Source organism: Anomalospiza imberbis, chromosome 18 (genome assembly GCF_031753505.1).
Source record: "Anomalospiza imberbis isolate Cuckoo-Finch-1a 21T00152 chromosome 18, ASM3175350v1, whole genome shotgun sequence".
Classification (NCBI taxonomy): Eukaryota; Metazoa; Chordata; class Aves; order Passeriformes; family Viduidae; genus Anomalospiza; species Anomalospiza imberbis.
The window spans coordinates 5,335,074-5,359,428 of NC_089698.1; the positions used below are offsets into that span (position 1 = coordinate 5,335,074).

The window sequence follows — 24,355 nt, forward strand, 5'->3', positions numbered from 1 at the left end:
TAAAACCTTTAGATGATCTTGTGAGTGCAGGGAGCGCAGAGCCAGCTCCCGAGGGAAGGCGTCGCTCCGCAGGGGATACATCTGTCTGTGTGCATCTGCTCGAGCTCCTGGGAACTGAAGGATTTTTAGGGAGGGAAGGGCTCTGTTCTGGGCAGGTCCCAAGACCCAGCTGTGCCCGGAGCAGGCAGACCTGCCCTGCACATGGTGCCTCACAGGGATTTGCTGCCAGCACGGTCATATTACTGAGCTGGGAGGCACCAGCTAAAAAGCGACTTGTAGGCACTTCCAGTGATCCGACCTCTGCCACTCCTTGTCCTTCCCTGCTTGAGTGTCTGGAGGTGAAATGGTTTGTAATTGAAATTAAAGACAATTTCATCTGTGAAACCTGATTTGCATTCAGTTTCTGGGAAATTCACCTTGCCGGTGTAAAAATTTCATGCTTAGTTTTACCGAAAATGTGGTTTCTGAAAAGACTGAACCAAATCCCTTCAGACACTTTACTGCTTCCCATTTTTAAAAATGCATAGCTGAATAAACAGAGTTAAGGGACTAAAACCACCTCAGCCATTTCCCATAGGGATAGACAGCAATTTCAGAACTTAGCCCTTCACAGGGATTTTCCTGTTTGGTTCTTCTGCCAGGTTGGTTCAGTTGGTTTTAGTTCCTTTACATGGCTGCAGCCTTAAGCTGTGTATCTTTCCTGTTTGGGTTTACAGGTTCCTCAGTGTGGATCATGATATTTTCACAATATCAGTAGAGTTTTCCCTTGCTGCAAAAAGCTTTTTTTTTTTTTTTTTTTTGCCATTTTAGTATATTGGGTGCCCTTTATGCCACTTTGGTGAAAACTTTTGCAGCACATGGGGCACTTTGGTGTACATATAATGAACACCAAAATAAATATGTTTTGATTTAACATATAATTTGGATGACTGAAAAACAGGATAGTGCTAAAATCATACAACACTGAGAGTGTACACTAGTAAAAACATAGGAAACCTTAAAGCAATTTTTCCGGTCCATAGCACAGTCCACTGCTTGGGCTTTTACTTTTCCCCTTCAAATTCCCATCCCTAAAACACACATGTAGGATCAGGTATTGGGAAAGGGATATTAAAAAAAAGAAATTTTATATATATATATATATATATATATATACACAGCACAACAGAAATAGACAGAAGTAGTCAGTTAGTTTGACTACAGGAAAAGTAGAAGTTTTATGTTTCCTAAAATAGCTCAGTGAATCATAAATAACAAAATGGCACCTCTCTGTATGGCTAATCAGTGTTTAACTCTCCTCGGTGTTTTATGGTGGAGTCTGTGTGACCAACTTTGTTCTGCTGTTTTCCTAAACTTGAACCAGGTGGGAATTTATATAAGTGTGGTGGAGTAAGAACAATCTTTGAGCATCTGGAAAGTCTGGCTCACTGTGGGTGATGCCAGAAAACCACCAAAGTTAATTCATTTTTCATCATCTTATAAATTGAATTACTGTGAAAGGAGAGAGCCAGAGGGTGTTTTATAAAGTCCTGATGACTTAATTTCCCCTAAGAATTAACTTCACGAGCAGGAGAGTGGTTCCTCTCCTCATCCTGCCATCTCCTGGGATGCCACACGCCAAGGTCCCATCCTGCCCTTGCCTCCCTCCCTGCTGGGCACAGCGGGGCCATTGGGTGCGGGTTTGGAAGTCACTGGTTCTCGGGAGGTCACCCACTGGGACCAGGCTGGCTTCTCCTGGAGAACCTGCCACAGGGCTGCGTGTCTGAGCATCCCCCGCGTTCCGCAGTGCCCTGTGACCGCTGCCATCCATCCCATTCCGGCCGGCTCAGGGCTCCCTGCCACGGCCCGTGAGCGGCTCTGCTGGAGAACACACTGCACGTCCTGGGGTGACAGGGATGCTCGAGACCACAGTGCCCAGAACTCAAACCACCAGGCCAATAAAGCTGCTCCCGTGTTTATTATTTATCGTGGTACTTCATAAGGTTTAACAGCTTGACGTGTGTTCCTGAGCCACTGGTGAACCTTGGCTCACAGTCCCGACTTTTCCAATTTAAATCAAGTGCCCTGCCCACACACTGCAGGGAAGAGGCATCCCAAGGCAGCGAGCACGCGGTCCAGCAGCATGAATTCACCTGCCCTGCCTAAAGAAGGGTTTGCTTTCCAGCAGGAGTTACTCCGGCACTATTGGCTGCTCCACGAGCTGGCCCAGCTGCCCCTGGCCCTCGCCTGACAGCCTCCCCCAAACCTGCCATCTCCCCGCCACAGGCACAAAGGGTTAACGATCTCCTGCTGCCCATAACCATCGCTCCTCCACCATCACGGCCCCTCAGCATCTGTACAAAGGGCCTGATTTAATCCGGGTTGCAGACGACTCACATTGTACTCGCAGCCTCGGAGTGATGTTGGGTGATCAGGTTTCCAACTAATATCCAAGGCACAGCCCGAGCACTGAGCGGGAACAAAGGCACCTTTGTTACTGAAGAAAAAAAAAATCCCCTGAAGATATTAGCAGTGCAGTAGAGTTCAAACTGTTAAATGATTCAAATATTATTTAATGAATACATTTGAAATGAGGTCTCACAACCCAGAACACTTTTTAGATCATCATTTACAAAGAGCCGCCTCTTCGCTCACTTCTTTATGAAGTTGCTGCTTTCAAATTTCAATTATGGTCATTTTGCTTCCAGTCTTTTTCAGAGACTTCCCATGTTGATGCAGCTCAGTTCTTTTTACGGTATAGTTTAGCCTGTGACTACTGGGTTTTTCAGAAGTCCTGATAATCGCATTCCTTTAATTTACCTTAGACTGTGTGAGAAACAAGGGAGACAAAGACTATTGCAAAAGGAGCAACAGCATTAGGTGTTGTTCTAGAGGGTGCTAAAGCCAAGCTTATAAAACAGAAATTTGGTAAATAAGCATATCAAGATTTTAGCTGGGATTGGAGAAGCTCTATTGTTCAGGTTCAACAAATACCTCAAATTTCTTGTGTCTTGGATGTGTAATTCTAAACCAGAAAGCCATGTAATTCTAGAGAGAAAAATTAAAGAATAAAGGTAGATGGGGTTCAGGAAAGAAACAAGTCTCCAACCTGAGGAATAAAGTTTTAAAATTAAATTAGGGCTTCCTGTGCTTATAGCAATTAGAAATCCAAGGCTGCTCTGAAGCACGGACGGCAGACATTGTCCCTAAAGGGCAACAGCAGCACATCTGAGAGGATTTTAAAAAATACATCAAAACTAGCAAAAGTGGGGAAAGAGCACCAGAACAGAGTGACTACAAGTATCAGAACAAGTACCAGAATACCAGCAAAAAAAGGCACAGGGCAGTGGCAGAAATACCTCCAGACTCTGTCTTCAGGTGCACTGCAAAGAAATCCCAGCCCCTCACAGCAGGCACCCTCCTGGCTCTGCTGCCAGGGGCTGGGACCTCAAATAGCCTCTGCTGAGGAAACAGGGACAGCAGCACAGGATTTCACTTAACTCACATGAAGGGTCTTCATGCAGGTGATGCCTCAGGTGGAAGCAAGTGAAAATCTTCCTCCAAAACCCACGCTTGACACATTATCATTATAATCTCTAAAATCTTCATAATCTTTAAAACTACTGTTCATGCCAGAACTCTGTTTGTGGTAGGGTTTGCACATTGAATTCTACCCACAGCAGGCAACAAGGAGAAGAGGAGGCTCCCAGGAATAAAATGTATGCAGCCATCACTCTGGATAATCTCTGCTTCCTGACAATTACATGCTGTTGATGAAAATTAATTTTTCATATCAATTCAAGCAAGTAGAAAGTCTTTCATTAAAAGTTACAAAACTTCTAAGAAAATCTTTTCCCAATGACTTTATCAAGACACAATTCAACGAAGAAGACTCTTGAATTGCATGAACTGAATAAAAACCACAGCAACAGCCCCATGCTTCAGATTTTGCCATAAAACTGCTTTTCAAGGACATGATGTAGCTCCTAAACATGGCTGCATCAACTGAGGCTTGGAAATGCAGAATAAATTGTCTTACAGGACATTTTCAGATTGCTCAGAGAGTATTTAGAAAGGCCTGAGGGTGGAAAATCCCAAAAGACCCAAAATCTCAGCGGATTATTTTTTTCTTAACATTCCTCAGTCTACATGTAAAAGTAAAAGACAGATATCATTCTCCTTTCTCTCCAGTGATTAAGAATCCTCCAGAAAAAAAGCAAATTCCTTACAAGTCCCCTTTAGATCACACTTGTGTACAGTCAAGTGATGGATTTCAAAGGTTACTGCTGGAATATGGTTCCCAGCAGTCTATTGCAGTGAGTAACTATCACGTTTACAGATCCATTACATCAAAACTACGTTACACTTCCACTGGCTTCCTGTTGGTTCACCATCTGGAAGCTAAACAAGCTGGTAGTAAAGACAGAATTCAATTCTGCATTTACCAAAGGAGCCCTACAAGCCTTCCTTCGCAGTAGGCGATTGCACAACCTGAGCAGGCAGAACCGTGCCCCAGAGCCAGCACTGGGCCTGCAGCTCAGCCAGCCCCAGGAATGGACCCCAGGGAGGGACACCCAGGAGCCCCTCAGCACCTCTGGTGCCCTGTGGGAGGCACCTCCCAGCTGCAGCCCCTCCTCATGCCCCGTCACACCTCTGCCAGCCCAGCCCGACAGTGGGCAGCCACAGCACGGCTCCTGAAATCCCAAACCAAACCCAGCCCCAGGTGAGAGCGGCCTTTGGGACCCCAAACACCAGCTCAGGAGCAAAATGTGAGTGCCTGAGATAAGAGACAGAGCTTTTTATCATCAAATTTATTTAATTAAATTTCATCGCCTGCTTTACTTGTCAGTTGCACCAGAGACTGCCAAAGGAAACGAAACATTGTACATTCACTACAAGATTCTCTCAAATTTTCACAACTAGTCCAAATCCATGGAATTCACAGGGCCCCTTTCCCTCTGCGTTGCAACACATTAAAAATGGCAGGACACAAACTCCAGCACTGAGACCTGAGCCCTTGGGTTCCAGGGGTACTTAATGACCTCTGTGTGTGTGTGTGTGTGCCACATCTCTGCATCCACCAACCCAACCTCCTGGTGGTACAGGACAGGCAGCCACTGAACTAACCCAGACAGGAAACCAAACACGTTACTGTGGGGCTGGAGCAGCACACAGCTGAGGCTCCAGCACTGGGCAGGCGTGGCAGTGCCAGTGTGCACAGCGCCAGGACAAGGTGCACAGCACACCTGGCCCGTGCTGCCAGTGCAGGAATGTTCTGTCCCTGACGGTCACAGAAATCAGATCCCTCCTGGGAAGTCAGGCAAGGCTTGCCCTGCCAAGGGTGCTGGGAAGAAACCAGGCATTAACAGATCTTTATCTAACTAGTGCTTTTAAAAATACTTTTTCTTTGATCTAACAAGCATTAGGTTAATGTCCCCGTTATGTGCTCTGAATGGCTCCTCAAACATGCTGAAGACCTTTTCCCAATGGAGTTTCCTACAGGAGGCATCTGTTATCCCAGGGGCACTCGCACATCAGCCCCTCACAGACAGCAGGGAAACGTGTCAGGGGCTACAACTGAAACTGTCATCATATCTGAAAGTCTGCATCTCCCAAAGTGTATTTCCAACATGAAAACAGCTAAAATCACGATTATATTCCATTGCTGTGTCTGAAATCCAGAATGCTTGCATGGCTTCCAAAGGGAAGTTCTGGAAAACAGCCATTGCACTGGCTGGAGTATTCCTGGAGGGAAGGACTGACCCTGTCCTCACTGCCCAGCCTGAGATACACCGGAAAATGCTCTACAGGTACTGTCAGTGTACTTGTCTAAAAAGCAGGTTCTGAAAAATTTCAAGTTGCAAATTACTGTATAAATCACAAGCCATTTTTCCTTAGTCTTGCCAATTTTAATGAAGAAAACTGTTAGCATTTCAAATGTACAAAAGTCCAATAAAACATGATATTTTTTCTTTTAAATCAGTGAGTGGGTAAAGTTTGGGTTAAACTTATTCAACAGTAAAAGTCTTCCAATTTCCACTAATAGATTTTTTTTTTCTGATTTGACTAGAGGATTATGACAATTCAGAAATAAATAGCTATAAATACATTCATTGTTCCTATTCCAAAAACTCATCACATAGGGAAGACATAAAACTGAAATTAACTTTTTGAGTGTTCCTTTACAATGAGAGATGGGCGAGTTAGAGCAGAGTGACTTGGACAGGAGAGAAAACAAGTAGGGCAGAAATTGGTCCAGTATTGACATTCATGAACATACCAGTTAGCAAAATTCATCCTTTAAATGACACTACTCAGTTGATTTTTTTTATTTGCTTGGGGTATACATAATGAAAGCAGTTTCCTTGGAATCTTTGCTAGGACAGGTATAGCACCCAGAGACACTGTAACCACCCCTTCTGTCTGCATGTGTGTGTGTAGTTATATACAGAGTCATGCACCCACACACACAGCCAAGATCCGGCACCGGCGTCCGTCCGGCGTCACTCGTCATTGGCAGCACTCGTTCCTCTCACTTGGCCTTGGTTACGCAGCTGTGGAGAGAGGAAGTGCAATTTCTGCATTAGCAGCTTCTTCAGACACAGCTCCAAACACGCAGGGAGATCATCTCCAGGGAAAAGCAGGACAGGGCCTCAGAACACCACCGGGACTGAGAGTCACACCAAAGCAATGCCGGCTCCCGAGGGAGCTGTCCTTGGCTAGGACCTGCCCCCAGGGGTGGGAGCAGCTCCCTTCACTGGGGAGCCCACACAGACCAGGGGGATGTGGCACCCTTGGGCTGGGGTGTTACAATAGTCCCTGTGAGGAACAGCAGCACCAAAGTGCTGGGCACAAGCACCAAGAGTCTCTAGCTCCTGGAGAAGCTGCTCCTGCAGTAACAGCTCTGACAGCGTTTAGTGTTCTGGGTGGAACTGGATTTCTAAGAACTGAACTTGTTTGGAAGGTGACGCTCCACAGCTTCCCTAAGTGACACGGACCGAGTCCACAGGTCACTCTGCTACTGCGTGTGCAGCAAAGCGATGCTGGCCTGTGTGACTGTGCCCAGAAGGGGCGGGCGCCAGGGCTCAGCGCCATCGCCACGACAGCAGCACGCCCCACACCTCGGGTGCCTGCACTGGGCGAGCATCAGGCACCAGGGCAGGCGGCCAACGCTGCAGGAATTCTGCTCCCAGCCTTAGTGCCTGCATCAGTGCCCACCTGGTGTGTCCTGGGCAGCGTGGGTCAGTCCCACCTGCTGATCACCACACCGCTACCGAGCAGGAGCAAGGTGAGGCCCACATGGGATATGCGGACATTAAGATGATTTCTGCTAGCAATTCCCATCCAAAAGAACATTAATCCCTCTTCTCCTTTTCCATCCAGCAGTTGACTTACACAGCTCGCTTTGCCTCAGAACCTACAGAGAACTCCTCTAGACGTCCGCAGCCAAAGTGCCTCGAACGGAACCCTTCTTACGCATCTGAAGTGAAATAAAACGTGAGCTCCACACACAGAACCTGCCGCGCCGTGGTTAGTATGAGAGAAGGAATGACCTGCAGGGCCAGGATCTGCCTCTCCCTGGCCAGGGCCAGGACCAGCTACAGCTCAGGGGGTTTGGCCATGGTATGGTATTTCTTTTTGGCAAGGAGACCTGGGAACTGGAGAGCAGCTCTAAACAATGCTGCTTGAATTTTTAGCAAGTCCACGATGCTCCAGCATGGAATCACTGCTCAGGATACCCAGTGTGGCATCTCTACCCTCACACAGGCATGAGAGAGTTGGTCACAGGGCTTTGGCTGGACCCGATGCTTTCCTACTCTGCACTGATGAGCTGATGCATGTTTCATGGAGCAGAGGTGCTTCTCATCTCCAGCAGCCAGAGACAGAATCCACCAAGTGAAATATAAACAGTGATAAAAAGATGGACTGGGATAGAGGAACTCTGGAAAAACACTGATGAGGATTCAGAGAGTAACAGAAAGTAACAAAAGCAGAGATCCTGACTATAAAAATCGACTGAAGATGAAGCACAGGAGCAACAAAAGAACTGGAATGTGCACAGAACCCAGAGAAAGATCAGCTCGGAGCAGAAGGAAGAAAAGGTGTTCATGAGAAGGGGAAGAGTACCAGGACACTGAGTGAGAAAGAACATGCACTGCCAGCCCTGCTTTGTGCCAGGTTTGGCTCTCAGCATCACAGAGCTGCCTAGGGCTGCCCCTGTCCATTCCTGACCACTGCAGGGACAGGGACATCTGTGTCACACTGAGCACCTCATCCCTGAGCACTCACTTCCCAGAGGTCCTGGCCATAGAACACACTTTGTGGTGTACTGGGGATGTAACGGCACTTACTGGTGAGCACAATGGATGGAGTAGTTGAATATGAAACAAGATGACAAAATATTTTGGATAAAACTAGCATTCATATTATTTGGCAGTGACATTTTTGCCCTTAGGTTGTCCAATAACGCACTGCACCATAAACCCATGGAAATTACATCGTTTATAGGTGTCTGCAGATACCCCTCTTGCAATAATTGGAAAAACCCCAAGACAGTAGGTCCTTACTCCTCTCACATTTCACAATATCCACAGAAATCTGGGTTAGTGTAACATCATACATTTATCTTGTGAAAAAAACCAAACCAAAACAACCCAACTTTTTCAACAATACACAAATTCCAAATTCCTGACACTAACAATCTATTTGGAAAAAACAATTTGCCTCTGCAAAATGAGAAAATATTAAGTAAATACGTTTGATGTTTAAGAATGAGGATAAATGTTACAACCAGAGACGTGAGCTGGGTTTGGCTTAAGGTAAGAACTAAAACAGCAGCAAATATTTTGGAAAAAAAAATATTTAAAAGGAGCTACTTACCAGTGAGAAATGTGAAACAAAACATCCACAGTCCACAGAGACACAAAGGAACAATTTCACCATGCACACAGGAGTGTCAGGTTCTGCTGCCTCTCTCCAGCACACCTCTGGTGTGCACTCCTCACTGCCACTACCTTTGCCCAGGGAAACTGGATGAAGTATGTTTCAGGCCAAATTAAGAACTATGGATGTGCAAAAGGGACCCTTCTGGCAAAAATCAGTTTAGAGAGGAGAGCTGTTATGCTTCCTCCTCCACAGACACCTGGGTACAGGTGGTTCTAGGAACAGGATCAGGCATAAATTAGAATTCAAGAAGAAACCCCTGTGATTTGAGAAAACAACTGCCAAAAATACCCAAATGCCCATGAGAGAGCACAAGATCTGCAAGAGTGAGTGAACACCAACCTTGTCCAAAGCACATTCTGGGGCTGCTGATCCAAACCCTCCAGCTTATGGGAAAAGAGCATTTGGTGCTACAGGGCTGTGAAGAAACACTTTTCCAAACACAGGAAACATCCCTACACAGGCTGTTCCACACTGCTTGGAAAGTCCCTGGAGAGCACAAGTGGGGAGGAGCTGCAGCTGCTTTGGTACCAAGAGCAAAGATGCACCAGGCACAGACCACAGAATGTGTCCCAGGCCCCCTGTCCACAGCTGGTCTGGAGCCTCAGGAAACCAGGTTAGAGGTGTCTGGCATGGGTCAAATCATGCAAACAGCAAGCTGTAGCTGAAGACACATTGTGTCTTGGAAGAACACTGGAACTGTCTGGGTAACCTGACTGGGTTTGAGGCATGAACAATTGTCAAAATGGGAAGGAAATACAACTGCAAATCCAAGAACTGCAAAAATGCCAGTGGGATTTAACATGGGGAAGGTTCATGCCAAAGGTCATGTTCTGGAAAGACTCTAGAGAAGAAGGCTTCTTTCCCAGCCTGTGGTGGTCCTCTACCCCTGAATGGAGAGAGCAGTGACAGTGCCCTAAGTCTGAGCTTTCTCCCAAACATCAGCCAATGACATGTCAGGCCACACGGATTTGATCCTCACAGCCACTAAAGCAGGAAAACTGACATGATCTCAGCTGATTTTACTGACTTTCTTTTTGGAAGTAAAACTTTGGTTTGGTGTGCTAATCAGAAGTGGAAAAGCTGACAGATGACACAAACTTGCTTGTAAACATGTTTGAAGAGAAAAAGCAATCAGATCTAGTGATGACCAGAAATGAAACAAAGCAAGACACGTGATGGAATGGGACAGTGAGAGATCTGAGTTCCAACCAACAAGTGCCAAAAGGGCCCTGAGTGGGACTTCTGCAGTGGGTAGGGTGCCATAAGCACAGAGGTAGTCAGGGCAGACATCCTGCATTTAATGACATCAGAGGTACTTACCTTAAGACAGCACAGAATGCAGGAGCTTGAAGCCCATGGGACTGCACTCAGGGGACCACAGTGCTCATCAGCAATTGCCCAAACACACACACACACACACACACAGAGCCATGGACAACACACAACTTGCCTGTTTCTGCACAGATAAATCTGCAGGTAGAAGCACATCTGAGCCTTAAAAAAACAAAGCTTTCTTACCGCTTCCAGCTCCTTCTGGGTTTCATCCTCCATCCTCCTGATGTCCTCCATAGTCAGCTCAATCCACTTGTCAATCCAACAGAACAGCTGGCGGTGGAAGTTGGTAAATATCCTTTTTTCTTGCTTTAAGAAGATAAACAAGCATTAGCTCACAGGTAGGACTTGCTAAAGGCTGGTGAAGTGATAGTAGCTGCTCAGTTTGAAGAATTAAAATCTTCAAGTGAGTGCTGCTTCACACTGCTACAGATTCAGCCACCTCACACCCCCGAATCCAATTTAAATTCACCTCATTTCTCAAATGCTTTAACATGGAAAGAATGAACAAATTTCACTGTCAAAAGAAGAGTTTCAAGAAAGTTCAGCCATTCACATTACTTGAGAATTATGAAGAATGTTGTTAAAATCTGTTCCAGCTCCAAGGTGGAAGCAGCCAAACCAGAACAGCCAATTCCTGAACACTTTGCTTTTTTTCCCCAGAGAATTGTTCTGGTACTACCAGTGAAGCCCCATTTGCAGCAAACCAAGACACAAATGGTTTGACTGGCTGGGGAAAAGGACAGAAATTCCCTGGCTTTGAGCAATAGGAAACTGCACCACTGTTCCTGCTCAAAGCCTTACATCAACACAGCCCTAAAAGGCAGAAGTACTCACCTTTTGTATAAAATTTTCCACTTTGTTCTGCAGTCCCCACCACTTAAATTTGATGGTCACCAATTTGTAAGCACACATTTTGGGACACTCCTCATCAGTTGCTAACTCCTTCTGTTTGGGGATAATAGAAAAGAAGTTTTAATACTTTAAAAGTTGGATTATTAGAAATCATAATTCTAATTAGTGCATTAGAATGATAAATAATATAGTTAATTTATAGTAAATTAATAATTGTTATGATAATAAAATATTATTCTAAGCATTATTACAGAAAAACAGTATTCTAATCAGTAACTTGGGGCTGTTCCTGCCAGACTCCCTGTGATTCACTCCAGGGCACAGCAGTGGGCTCCTCAATTCCTTTGGGGATCTCTGGTGTGGCACACACAGCCCATTCCCTCCTGGGACAGATTCTGATGGCTGGCAGGGGGTCCTGGCAAGCTCTGTGATGCTTTTGGGGTGTCACATGGGGGATGTGCTGGGCCACAGAAAATTTGTTCCTCAAATGGAGCTGAGCCAAGTTCTGAAGGAACCATGAACCTTGTTCTTCTGCTGATAAAGACTTCCTAAGGCTGTAAGAACAGTTCCTAGTACCTTCCAGTTTGGCCCCAGAGGTCCTCTCTTTGTCTTAACTGACTGGAATAATGCAGGATCTTCATCAGCTTTGTAGTCCTGTAAGATAAAACACTCTGAGAGTCAGAAAACACCAACAGATTCAATATCCCGCTGTGTTAAGCTCCTGCTGGAGCAGGATGTGCAGCACAGCTGCCAGGCTGGCTCCATCACACCTGCTCCCAACACAACAGCTCTCCAGGGCTGCCCTGTGCTGTGCACACTGTGACATCTGCACTGTCCCACTGGGTCTGTGACCCCTGAGAGGAGGAGAAGGCAAAAATTCAGCAACCAGCATGCTAAAGCTATTCAGGCTGCAACACATGGCCACTGCTGGGGAGGCAGAACAGGAGGGAGGAAGGGCAGAAGCAACTCCCTTACACAACTCTGAGACCCCAGCCTGAGCCAGGCTCTGCTCACCCCCTGTGGATGGGGGGAAAGCCAATGGGTACAGAGCTGGAAGGGACAAATGCTTCCAACAGATGAGTTTACTGAATTTTACAGATAAGGGGTATGAAAATGGTTATTTGATAAAGATGCTGCCATGGAACTAGGAAAGGATTAAAAACTCTGGGCTCAGTGAAAGCAAGTAAGATTAATATTGTGTATAAAAACCATTTATCCAAGATTACCATTACATCCACAAAACCCAACTGTAACAATTTAAGTTGCTTCAGAAACAGAACAAATGCTTGGTAGGTGCTACAGAAAAGCCCAAGAAAGTTTAGCTGAGTTTAAGGTCTCATTTTTAAATAGTTTCAGTGAAGCCAAAATCTATAGAACATGTAGTGAAAGAAACACCTCCAAGAGAAGCAGCTCCTGGCTGCTGAAGACCACATCAGTTTTCAGCTCTAGATTCTTCCATCAGCACAGAGGAACAAAGGCTACTTCTAGACTTAATTCTGAATCCAAAGAGCAAGGCTAGATGTTTTAACTGTTAATGCTTTCACAGATATTCTGACATTTACAAAAACCTACTGCAAGCCAAACAGAGCTGAAAAACCCAGGAAGTCCTCTCAGAAGAATCTGATTTCACTTACAGAACATCAGCTGTTACACTTTCTTCTCCCCAGTTTTCTCTCATTGTTCCCAGTTCTTTTAAGATACCTATCTTCATTGCATATTAAAGCAGGCTGAATATTTAAAATAGGCTAATTTATCTAGAAAACATTACTAGGTGTCCAGACAAACTTCCCTATTGAGGACTCAAACATATACTTTAGGAATTGAGCAGATATTTCCTAGAAGCAGCCAAGTGAGTGAAGACATTTCAGTCCCATTGCTAATCAGTGTTCCAGTCAAACCAGGACTCCCCTCTAGTTCTCCCTCTAAGGTAAAACAATATTCTGCTTGGAAGAAGCCACACAACAGTCAGCCAACCTAAGCAGAGGCTGCCATGGTGCTCCAAAAGCCTTCCTCTGCCTCAGAGCCTGAGGAACCAGCATTAGCACTGCACAGCAACACTTAAACATTTAAAGTTTTGAATTATTATAACTGCAGAAAGACCACAAGCCATATTTGTCAACTGAATTTTAGTGAAACCCACTTATTTATGATTTTACTGTAATGAAGCACATGTGCTTTCCACAGACATCACAAAGAGCAGCACATGATATCCAGCCCTGAGTCCCTTCCTGCTGCACTGAGCACAGCCACTGGCTGTGTCTGGGACCAACTTCTCAACTCACACATTATTTCCAAATACTGTGGGAGAGGACAGCTGCAACCCACTGGAATCCTCAGGTTCTGCATCGTCCTGGAGGCTCAATGTGATATACTTTTTAAAAATTATTTTTTAACAATCCTTGAGCAGAAAAAGAGTCATCTTCTTTACATTTAAATCACCTTTAAGGTACGTATACAAATACTACAGCAAAATGTTTTTATAGAAATACATTGAATGTTTTAAATTACTGATCATGACTGATCAGTAATTTTAAAAATTCCACTCAACCACTGGATAGAAGACATTGAAGTAAATCAAGATATAGCAATGGATAAACAAATTGTCAATGTAATTAATTGCTGGCAGAACTGCTGCTGGTTTGGGGCAGCAACATGCCAAACAGAAACACAAGAATTCCACATCTTAGCGCCAGTTTTATAAATAAAACCAGGTACTGCATTGAGACAACCCTGAATTTATTTTCACTGTGTGAACATCCTGCCAAAGCAGAGCTGACTGTAGTGGTGTGAGGCATGAGGCATTTAAACTGAGCTACATGTGCAGCCTTGATCTGCCTGCTTTATGGAGTGGAATGATTTGTCTGGATACACCAGGGACACTCAAGTCCAAGTTACCTGCCATCCTACCTCCCATTGCACAGGGACACCGGTAAAAAGCAACTGCGCTCTTGCATTTAGGACCCACATAAAAATAGCCACAGCTGGAAACGCTGGGGAAGAAAATGTTACCTCTGAGTAAAATGTAGGCGTGAAAACAGAAATTCCAAGGAAATAGATGAGTCACAGTAGAACTTCCTATGCTAGAGACAGAAGCTTTGAAGCAAGACCTTTTAGAACTCAGTTAACCCAAATCCCATTAAGAACAGGAAAAACCCTTTACAGACTAAAGCCTAGATGGACAGGAGAGCATTGTAGGAACTCTTCTCTGCACACAAATCCTACAAGCATGCAGGGAAGAAGACTGGACTAGAGCCAAAATACAAATAAACAACAGTTCTTTGCAGAGTTTAAGGAAAATATCTGTGCAGCAAGAGCTTAACTCCTGACAACAACAAGTCCTTCTTAGGAAGAAAAACAGACAGCTGCTGGAGCAAATATTACAGCTCAAACCCCTGAAGCCCTCTGGAAAGCTAGACAGGCAAACATCAGCCTGCAGGAGCATAACAAGACAGAGGAGCAAAACCATTAAAAAAAATACACAAATATCATTTCACAGGCAGCTTCTGCTCAAATTCTCAGTATAATATGCAACCATCTATTGTAAAGAATGATTTAGACAGACTGTGAACTACATACAATAAAGTAGTATCACAACAAACCCAGAACCTGGGCACTTCTTTACAATTCTCATTCTCAATCTTTAGACCTGCTCAGAGTGGTAACACTGCTCCTGAGAACTCACAGTTCACTGTCAAATGCTATAAAAATTTAAAGCACATATACAGGAAAGAATTATTTTAAGAAAACTTTTAGAACCTAACATGAAAATTTCACAGGTCTGATGGCTGATCTGCAAACCCATGAAAATGGAGTTGAACATGGAATGGCATCACACTAACTAGGTAGGTGGACACAAATTCTGGCCTTCCAGTTCAATATCATACCGGTGTTTAAAGCAAGAGAATGTACATACTACTGGTGTTATCAAGCAAAAAACTCACATACAGATCCTGTGGAAGGTACCACCTACCAGAAGAACTTCCCTCCAACATCATCCACAGCTCTGTGAGTGCTCATTCACAGCACACCAGAAGACCAAAATCAGGTTTATCCAAGTATGCCATACTCCCAGCTCAGTGCATGATTCCCATATCTCATAACTGAAGCAGTCACCAGCACCACTGTACACTGCCCTGACAGGCACTCGTGTGTTTTAGGCAGCTTTAGCTAAATGGCTTTTAATAAAAAATGTCTTGCAATCACTCCCATGTCCTGAAGAGTCCTGCAGCTACAGCACAGCTATCAGGGGAACCAATGCCTGAGATCACCTTTGAAAGAATGCCAAGGTTCAGAAGACAAATGAAAGCAGCCTGGTTATCGTGGACACACATCGTGGTGCCATGCCCAGAGCCAGAAGTTAAAGGTCACTAGGAACAAGGCTGGAAGAGATGAATATTTATAAACAAGATGAAAAGAGGGGCATAAAACTAATAGCACACCATATTTGTACACAGATAGGCTGTCCCATGGGATGTGTCATTGCATGATGAATCCAAGGTTCAGCACTAAAAACACGGAGCTGTTTAGCTGCCTATCGTGATAAATTAATTCTGAAATGGGAGAGATCCACCTATCAAGCTCTGTAACTTGAGACTCTTTTGACACTTCCTTACAGACTACAAAAGAGGAAATCTTATATTCCCATATATTTCCTCAAACTGTAGAAAAATGGACAGCACACAGAAATCCAAACTCTTAAAGCATGTGTAATCTGACTGATTTGTACAAAACTGTAATTTAGAACTTCCTTTCAAGTAATAAAGACCCATTATGACCTAAACAAGACATTTCATGTCTTCATTGTACAAAAATAGCTATAAACCTGATTTCAATTTGTTTCCATTACACTCTACTTTTCTACAAATTATTTCCAAAACCACAGCCTCCTCTGATGTTCATCAAGTGCTCATTTTTGCTTACACTTTAAAAAGTCTTTCTCTCCTGGGCAGTCACTTTCATATACAAAAAACATAAAGTGACACAGACTGCATGCTGGAGATGATTAAGAGAAGGCAGGCTTAAATGTGTATCTAAAGAAAGTCACAGCTGTCACCCAAATTATTTCTATACATACTTAAATGAGCACGAGTCAGCATGTTAATCTTGGCAATTTTGTTATGATGTAGCTGAACTTCAAAGAAAAAAAAAATCAAGTTCCATTACCTAAACTTGATAAAGATATCAGCACAAATAGAAAGTGTCTCTCCTGAAGTCCTAGGAAGTAAAGAGAGAGAAGACAAAGGCCAGAAACTTCTGACTTTTATAACAGAAAAGACTCCAAGTGTGGGTCCTAGAGGATTCCTGATGTCTAATCCCAGAAGGGGAAAACAAGTAAACAGCAAGGATGTCAGTCTGCATGTAACTCAGAGTTACCAGTGTCTGCTAAGAGTTTAATCACAAAGCCAGGCTTTGGTTAATGAAGTCAGGACTTAGCAAAACAGAGTTTCTGGGAGATGAAATGGAAATAAAAAATTCAATCACATGGTGAAAATTAATCCCGAGTATTCCTACACAAAAATGGGCTATACTGTGAGCTTAAATCTACAAATATCCTCTAAAATATTTGCTAAAAGTGGAAATGGTGTTAGAAGTTTATAAAAAGGTAACAGAAATGTAGAAACATCACAAGAGACTTAAGACTGGATAAGACCACTCTGCACTCAGTTTTGATACTCCGTAGGTCAAATGTACAAAAGAAAAAAGAGGATTATGTACTGAAAATAGTTCCAAAGACTTCCTGCAAAGAAGTCCTCTTCCCAGAACGTAGGATATCCAAGTATCCACTTTCAGAAAATAACAGTTAAACACTACAAAGAGCCTCTCCTTGCACAAAACCAAGACAATGCCATTTATTGTGCAAACACAGTCTCCATATTAGTGCCTACCATTTCCCTACTGTCCAAAAAATATTACACATCCAACAGTCCAGCTGTTGCAATTTAACAAACCAGGCAACAGCCCCAGCAGATCCAGATGTGCAGAAAGAATCAGCAGTAAAACCAAAGAAGGAAGGCAGGCACGTAAATGAATGTTAAAGACACTTCTCATGTCTCTGTTGGGTGAAATCCACACCATTTTAGCTTATGCACTAAAAACACAAATCACAAGTAGAATCAGCTGCATGCTGCATCCCAGTCCCAACAGCAGAACATCTACTTACTCCTGGTTCTACTTGAGTTCTATCTGCAATGTCAATATGGACAACCTCAACACTCTTCCATGTGTTTGGATCTAAATTGTGAACCTGCAAAAAAAAAAAAAAAAAAAAAAAAAAAAAAAGGAATTATTCCCATGCTGGGAATTACACAGTGATCCACTTTGTGCAGTATGTGTGCGTGCCAGGGAGTTTTTCAGGATGCTGTAAAGGCAGCATTCTCCAAACCTACCCTTTCTTCCTCTGCCTTTCTCAAAGGGAATGATCTCCACAATCACAGTTTAATTCACTCACTAATCAATTTTAAACCAGCACAAAGCCCTCACTTCTTGTGCATTCAGGAAACCTGGATTTAAGATTAAGCTGTATTCATCTGCCACATTTGTTAGCACTAATGAAATCAAGGTCTAATTAGAACCATTACCCATTCCATACCATAATCTGTATGTACTTTTTGAGCTAGACAGAAGGTCTAAAAATTCCAAGGGCAAACATGCAGATTTCAGTGACCTAACTGATCTCATAGGTGCCTGAATCATAGGACTGCCTAGAAAGTGGACCAGGTGTAGTCTGAGGGTGTGTAAAGGTCTGAGGATGGAATCAGCTGCACACCCGTGGTCTGTCCAGCACACCTAAACTCAGTTACAGCCAGTGGAGCTGTCTAAGAACAATCCCCCTTCTGTGCAGCACACCCAGAGTTACAGCTCACACAAGCACTGGAAACAGACTGACAACTACTCCTCTCTGGATGGTTTATAAATGTTTGTCACTACAGATCAAAATTTTCCTTAAGTGACACATGAACCAAATTGATTGCCAGGGGAGAAAACAAGAACATCACCAGCTGGGACAATTCACAGAGGCAGCCTCAATATTTAACTGCAGTGTTCACAGATCAACTCCAGTGGTCTTGTGAAACCTGTTTCCAAATAAACTTGTCAGCCTAACTTGTCAGCATGTCTACAGTAAAAGAACATGAAATTTAAAAAAGGACCTGCTGAAAAGCTATTTAAGTATTTGCATGAGAATCAAGCATCAGTATTGACCTCTAAACATAAAAACCAAACCCCTTCTCCTGATCTCCTTAGATGAGACAGCTTGACCACCTTGCAAGGACCTGAAAAATGCTTTTCTTGCTTTACTCACTGGTCAGGCATTGACTTTATGCAATAGTTATCCACCATCACCAAGTATAAAATACTTTATCTGTACTAATTGTACAATTGCACTAAGGCTTGGTATCCAAACCACAACTCACGTTCTCTGTTGTTCCCAAATCTGGTTTATGCCAGGTCTCAATTTTTATGAAGAAGTCATCTTTCATGTATTCATTCTGTAAGAATTAAAAGCAAAAAGCACAAGTCTGATTACATTCCTCTGCTCTAAGTTTAGATAAATGGTATTTACATACATGCCACTACTAATCCCTGACTAGCAATACAATATATTGAAATTACCAGAGAAAAAGCCCCCTTACCTACAGACAGAAATAGGTACATGATAATCTTAAACCAGAGCAGTGAGTACTAAATTAAAAGCAGTCATGTTTAAGAAATCCAGCTCTGCCTGTGCACACCAGTAGAAATAACCCTGCCATTTGCTGTCCTGATTCCTCAACCCTGAATTTCTTTACCTCGATGTTCAAGTAATTTTCAAATTATTAATCCTGCAGTTAGATGTTACTGTACAGCACAATTACAATCATACAGCTGGATCACGATGGTCCAGCTGCCACCAAATTGTACATCTAAAGACAGTGACAGAGGCCTGCTGATTGCAGAAGTCAGAGGGCACACACCTGTGTGCACAGGTACCACCATGAGTCAAGCTCAACAGCTCAAACTCACTTGTGTCACATCCACATGGTAACAATCTAAACCATGTTTGCAAGTGAGCAGATAAAGCAGTTTAACGTTTAACTAGTAAGTTTTCAGTAAGCAGATCACCAAAACATGTAAAACAGCATTAAAATCTTAATGATGTGCCTCCCATGCACCTTATAAAAACAAAGCCAAATCCTGAGCTGTGCTGATCTATTTAGATTCCCAGTTACCCCATTTTAACTGGGGCAGGAATTAATTTTACAGCAATGGCACTTCAGACAGGCAGGGACTGATTCCATTTCACTGCTCTTCCTGCATTCAGGAGTGTAGAAGCCTCTGATATGTCACTTTTCCCCTCCCACTTTTTTTAGCATTATGTCTTACAAGGACAGACATTATGCATCTGTAATGGTAATTAAAGGCATAAAAGAAGACATAGAAAATGAAATAATTTCTCTGACAAATTACAGCTCTAATTTTAGCCACGTGCAGACAAATAAAGTAAAGGGAGTTACTTTGCTACACTCTACACCAGGAGTCCTAGCAAGGCACATCTGACAGGCTGGAGCCAGACAATTGTGCTGGAAGTAACAGACAAAATATATCTCAAAAAAACCCCAATATATGATTGGTAGGGTTTCAAATACTCACTGTCACAACTGGTGTCGTTGGAAAACACGTGCAATGAAAAGGAAAAGAAAACACAGAGCATTATTAGATACAATTGCTTCTGAAAGGTCCCACATATAAAAACACCAAGAGAAGAACACACATGGGGAGACTCACTTGTTCTACAGTAGGGATATGCATTCCAGGCCTTCTCGTGGAACACCAGGGAGCCTTCTGGAGCAATCATCCTTACAAACCCAGGGACTTTACTGGGAAAACAAACATGGACAATGTGTTTAAAATCCTGACAGCTGAAATTCCTCACTGCTTCCTTCCACTCCAATAAGAAAGGCACATTCTACCCAAGCACTGCAGGGGTTATGATGCACGCTGTCACCTGCAGTGAAATACACAGGAACTTCAAAAACCTTCCTGATCATGACATGGTTAAGAAAAAATGGGCAAGGTAATGGTAAGGTAATTGAGAGTGAGCTGTGTGATCGTGAGGAATGCTGTGCTAGCCTTCCTCTTGCAGAGCAGCAAAAACACCTGCTGAGGATGAGCACTGCAGAGGCCTCACCTCCAGCTCCCTGGCAAACAGCTCCTGACCTGCAGCAGGAGCTTTATGTCCCACTCATCTCTGCCTCCTGCTTACAGCAAGCAAACACAATTCTTTCAGCTGTCCCACACAAGTATCCCACCTATTTCAAATCCACTGTATTTCACATTTCCCCACTCACCAGAGCACTCACGCACAATTCAGCAAATTAAACCTCACCTTTTAACATTTCTTGCTCAATACCAGGGGACTACAACATGCATCAAGGCTTTTCTCACCTCTTTAAATGATAGATTTTGTGAGTATATTGCCCCTTCTCGCCATCCTGTTCATAAGGCTCATTTTTTAAGACCTGAATTCCTTCCCCACCTCCTGTTTCGTTTTTGCTAGCTTCTGCCACAGAATAAAGTTGCCCAACTTGATACTGCAAAGGGAAGAGAAGTCAAATGTTAGCACCAAGGCTGGCCAAAAACTTTTAACACGTTAAATACAATTAGCTGTTTCCTCTGACAATTCAGTAGTACAAAAAAGAAACCATCAGCAAAGTAAAATACACCACAGAAAAGATATTTAGTGCACTCTGACAACTTTTTGGCAACACGTATCTGCAGCTCACAAACACCAAATCTACAGCCCAGCTGTTCCAGAGCAACCCAACACTTTGGTGCACAGCATAACTTCAGTTTTCCTGTCCCAAGAGCTAAATGTATTTGGTGTTCTTCGTTGCACCAAGAAATATCAATTTTGAGTTCATAGATTTTAGAGTGACTGATTTCCAGCTCTGAGCCTTCCCAATTCACACTTTCAACCAACTAAATGCTGCCCTTACAGGACCCAGGAAATGCACACTACATTTCACACTACATACACCTACTACTGGGATGTTTCCCTCAGAAGCACATTCAACACCCTGTCATGACAGACATCCTGTCATGACTCATTTAAATGCACTTCAGTGCCATTGAATTGCTGGCTTCAGATCTGGGGAGACAATTCCTTCACCTGTGGCTTCAGAAAAAGGCTTGGAGTCCCTCAGTGCTGGATCAGCAGCAAAGCGCTGCCCCAGGGTACAAGTGTACTGGTGGCAGGGCAAGGCTCAGAACGCCTCAAGGCTTGCTGCTGCATTTGCTCCCTGGGAAATTCCTTGCTGAGAACAAGGCTCGCACCTGTGTCACTCATCTCTGTCAGTGTAGCCACAGCACAGGGAACGTTTGGACTCAGGCTGGCCACATTTCTGACACAAAATCCCCTCCCACCCCTCAGTCTGAATAAAGAAGGGAGGATCAGGACATACCTCTTGCACTGAGCAGGGTAAAACCACTCGGCTGAAAGAGGAAAAGAGAAAACTCAGTAAAATGAATCATTAGACTTCACCTGCAGATAACAGATATAACAACACAGATGCTGAAGAAAGAAGTGTCAAAAGGAGCCCATTCGAGTTTTCTCTTCAGAAATCTCTGTGACAGGGAGGCTTTGGATATAACCCAACAAACCCAAGTAAAGTTCAATGCCAGATACGTTACAAAAGGAAACACAAGGGATGGAAGATGTTAGAAGCCGCTCAAAAGAGCCAGGAAGTCTGGGATCTACTCCCAGCTCTGTCAAAATAACTTCGTGTTACGCTAATTTTGTTTATAAACTTTTCAACCTACTCATTACCTTTACTGCCACTGAGGCTACAGTCACTTTGACTGTAATTGTTTCCCAGGACTTTGAAACAACCAGCAGCCCAAAGGTGGGACAGAGAAACAACCCAGCCTGTGCTGTGCTGGCAGGAGCCCTCACGGGAAAGATCTACCCGGCGCCACCGAACAGGGAGCCGGGAGCAGGGAAGGGCCGTGGCCCCGCTCCGGGGCTGCCGCCGCTGCCAGCCGAGCTGCTTTCTGAGGAAAACCGGGAGAAAGCACCCGCGGCCCCGCCGCCTCCCCAGGCCCGACCCGCGGCTCTCGCTGCGGGCAGGGACCGCCGGCACCGCCCGGGCCGCGGCCGCGCCGTGCAGAACGGCCTCTCCCGTGACGGCGGCAGCGGCGCACGGAGCAGCGGAGCGGCCCCGCGCCCCGGCGGAAGCGGCGACCCCGGGGCCACACGGCAGGAGCGGCGCGGGCGGGCCCCGGCGGCGGCGGCGGGAGCGGCCGGGGCAGACCCGTCGGGGCGGCGGCGGGCGCCGCAGCGGTGCCGGCTCCCCGCGGTGCCGGCTCCCCGCGGTGCCGGCTCCCCCCGCCCCGGCCCCGGGCCCGGGCCCGGCCCCGCCGCCGCCCCCACTCACAACTCCTTGATCAGCACCATCTTCCCGCCGCTCCGCGCACGCGCCGCTCCCCGGCCAGGCCCCGCCCCCGCCCGCGCGGCCAATCGCCCTCGCGCCTCGCCCGCAGGCGCGCACGCGCCGGCCGCCGCCAATCCGAGGGCGCGCAGCTCCCGCGAGCTCACACCTCACCCGTCGGCAGCCAATCAGAACGAGCCGGGCCGGCTCCGGTGCGCGTTGCTGGCGGGGTGACGTCATCGCCGGGCGCCGGTGCGGGGCGTGAGGGGCCCGGCCCGGCGGGGAGCGGGGACACGGAGCAGGGCGGGGATGGGGGCCGGTCTGGGGCGCGGTGCGGCGGATCCCGGCACGGAGCGCGGCTCTGCAGGGCAGCGGGACGGCCCCTCCGCACTGCCTGGCGGGCGGGGACGGGCCGGTGCCGGACATCCCGGTTGCCCGCTCCGCGGTGTCGGGCCCTCACGACGCCGTTACCGAATGGGGTCACCCGCAGCGCCCTCGCAGCGTGCGGGAAGCGAGGAGCTGCAGTGTTGGTGAATTTCGGGGAGCCCGGTTCCGCTGTCACAGCGAGCACCGGGTGCGGCTCCGCTGCCCTGGCGACACCGGCCTTGGCGCTCTGCCGCTGTCACTCGCGGGGAAGCTAAAATCCCCTTTTACAATCTGTTTCAAGCAAAATCCTTCACCCGCGGATCCCGGTTGGCTCTGGGCTGCCCCTCTATTGCCACGCGAAAGAAATGACAGAAAAGCCGTGGCAGCCTCGGTTCCCGCGGCCAATGCCGCCCTCTTGTGACACATTGCTGTCAGCCTCCATCGCCGTCACAAGGACGACAGGGATTAATAACGAGCTGACAACCGAGCAAGGTTCAGCCAGGCTGGGGCTTCCACCTTACGAAATGAAAGGATTTTCCAAAAAAAAAAACAAAATGAAAGGCCTACAAGCTCAAAAACGTTGAAAGAAGGCTGAAATCAGCCCCAAGCGGAGCCCTTCAGGCCGTGAGGAACCTGGAGGAGAGGAATTCCAGTGGCACCTCGGGGGTGCGACAGCGGCCAGTGCAGGGCAGTGTGACAGGGACAAGTTCTGCCGCAGCTCCTGGCTGGGGGGCAGAGGGCTGGGAGCACCCAAGGCTTGTTCTTTGGGTTGAATTCGGCTTTTTCCTGGTTTACGTAACGATGGAAGTTATCCCGTGGCAAAATGTTGCCCTAAGAACAAAGCAGCCAGGAAACATACTTCCACTCTGAGGTTCTCAAACATTGTAATTCAGGGAAAATGGCAGGGTTTACTTAAAACAATGGATTCTAAATATATTGATTTGCTTTCTAGTTTCTGAGCATTAGCTTTCATTTTTATCCCCAGGTGTTTTCCACAGCCAGCAGACTTTTGCTTTCCCTCTGTTAGAAATGAACACACAAACGTAAAACCAGGTAAACTGGAAAGAAAAAAACAACCACAAGCTCCACACTTTGTGTTCCCATGGTGCATCCTCTTCCCCAGAGGTGACCCCTGACCCTCTCTGCAGCCCCCCTGGCTCCCCTTTCCCTGGAGAAGCCATCATCCCCCACATTCCCTCTTGCCAGGAGCCAGAACCAACGAGGCATTTACACAAAGGACAGAAATCCTGATAAAATTCAGTGTTGCCAAGCACTCCTCCCCCAGATAAAAGGCTGCAAAGCCCCGGCAGGCTCTTCCTATGGACACTTCTTTCCATGGAAGTCCTTGAATGGTGACTCAGGCCTGCCCTGGCCCGGGCCATGAGGAGCAGCAGTGATCAGGGCTGTGCTGGGGCACAGCTGCAGCGGGGTATAAATCTCAGTTTCCCCAAGCATTCAGGATTTTCCTTTAT

The 24,355-nt window shown here is 45.7% G+C and overlaps 1 protein-coding gene and 1 long non-coding RNA gene across 2 annotated transcripts; one reads left to right on the forward strand and one right to left on the reverse strand.

Moving 5' to 3' along the window:
* Positions 1-5,866: 5,866 nt before the first annotated feature.
* PITPNB (phosphatidylinositol transfer protein beta) lies at positions 5,867-22,603 on the reverse strand. Its single transcript, XM_068208687.1, has 11 exons — positions 22,524-22,603; positions 21,552-21,582; positions 20,536-20,681; positions 19,876-19,967; positions 19,741-19,748; positions 18,525-18,599; positions 17,273-17,356; positions 11,689-11,766; positions 11,095-11,205; positions 10,444-10,566; positions 5,867-6,533 (listed from the first exon to the last, which is right to left on the reverse strand). The coding sequence occupies exons 1-11, from the start codon at positions 22,541-22,543 to the stop codon at positions 6,483-6,485; spliced, it is 819 nt and encodes a 272-aa protein (XP_068064788.1). The 5' UTR covers positions 22,544-22,603; the 3' UTR covers positions 5,867-6,482.
* On the forward strand, positions 18,478-19,945 carry LOC137484666 (uncharacterized). The gene is made up of 2 exons (XR_011004950.1): positions 18,478-18,601; positions 19,870-19,945. It is a non-coding gene; the product is annotated as an uncharacterized lncRNA (long non-coding RNA).
* Positions 22,604-24,355: the final 1,752 nt, after the last annotated feature.

Bases quoted from the DNA above. Each gene is read 5' to 3' on its own strand.
- PITPNB (XM_068208687.1), bottom strand. From the start codon at position 22,543: ATGGTGCTGATCAAGGAGTT. The intron at 20,682-21,551 runs GTATGTCCTGAT...TTCCCTTTGCAG, and splicing joins TACCCTGCTCAGTGCAAGAG to TATCAAGTTGGGCAACTTTA. The intron at 19,968-20,535 runs GTGAGAAAAGCC...TTGTTTTCCCAG, and splicing joins AAAATCTATCATTTAAAGAG to TAAAGTCCCTGGGTTTGTAA.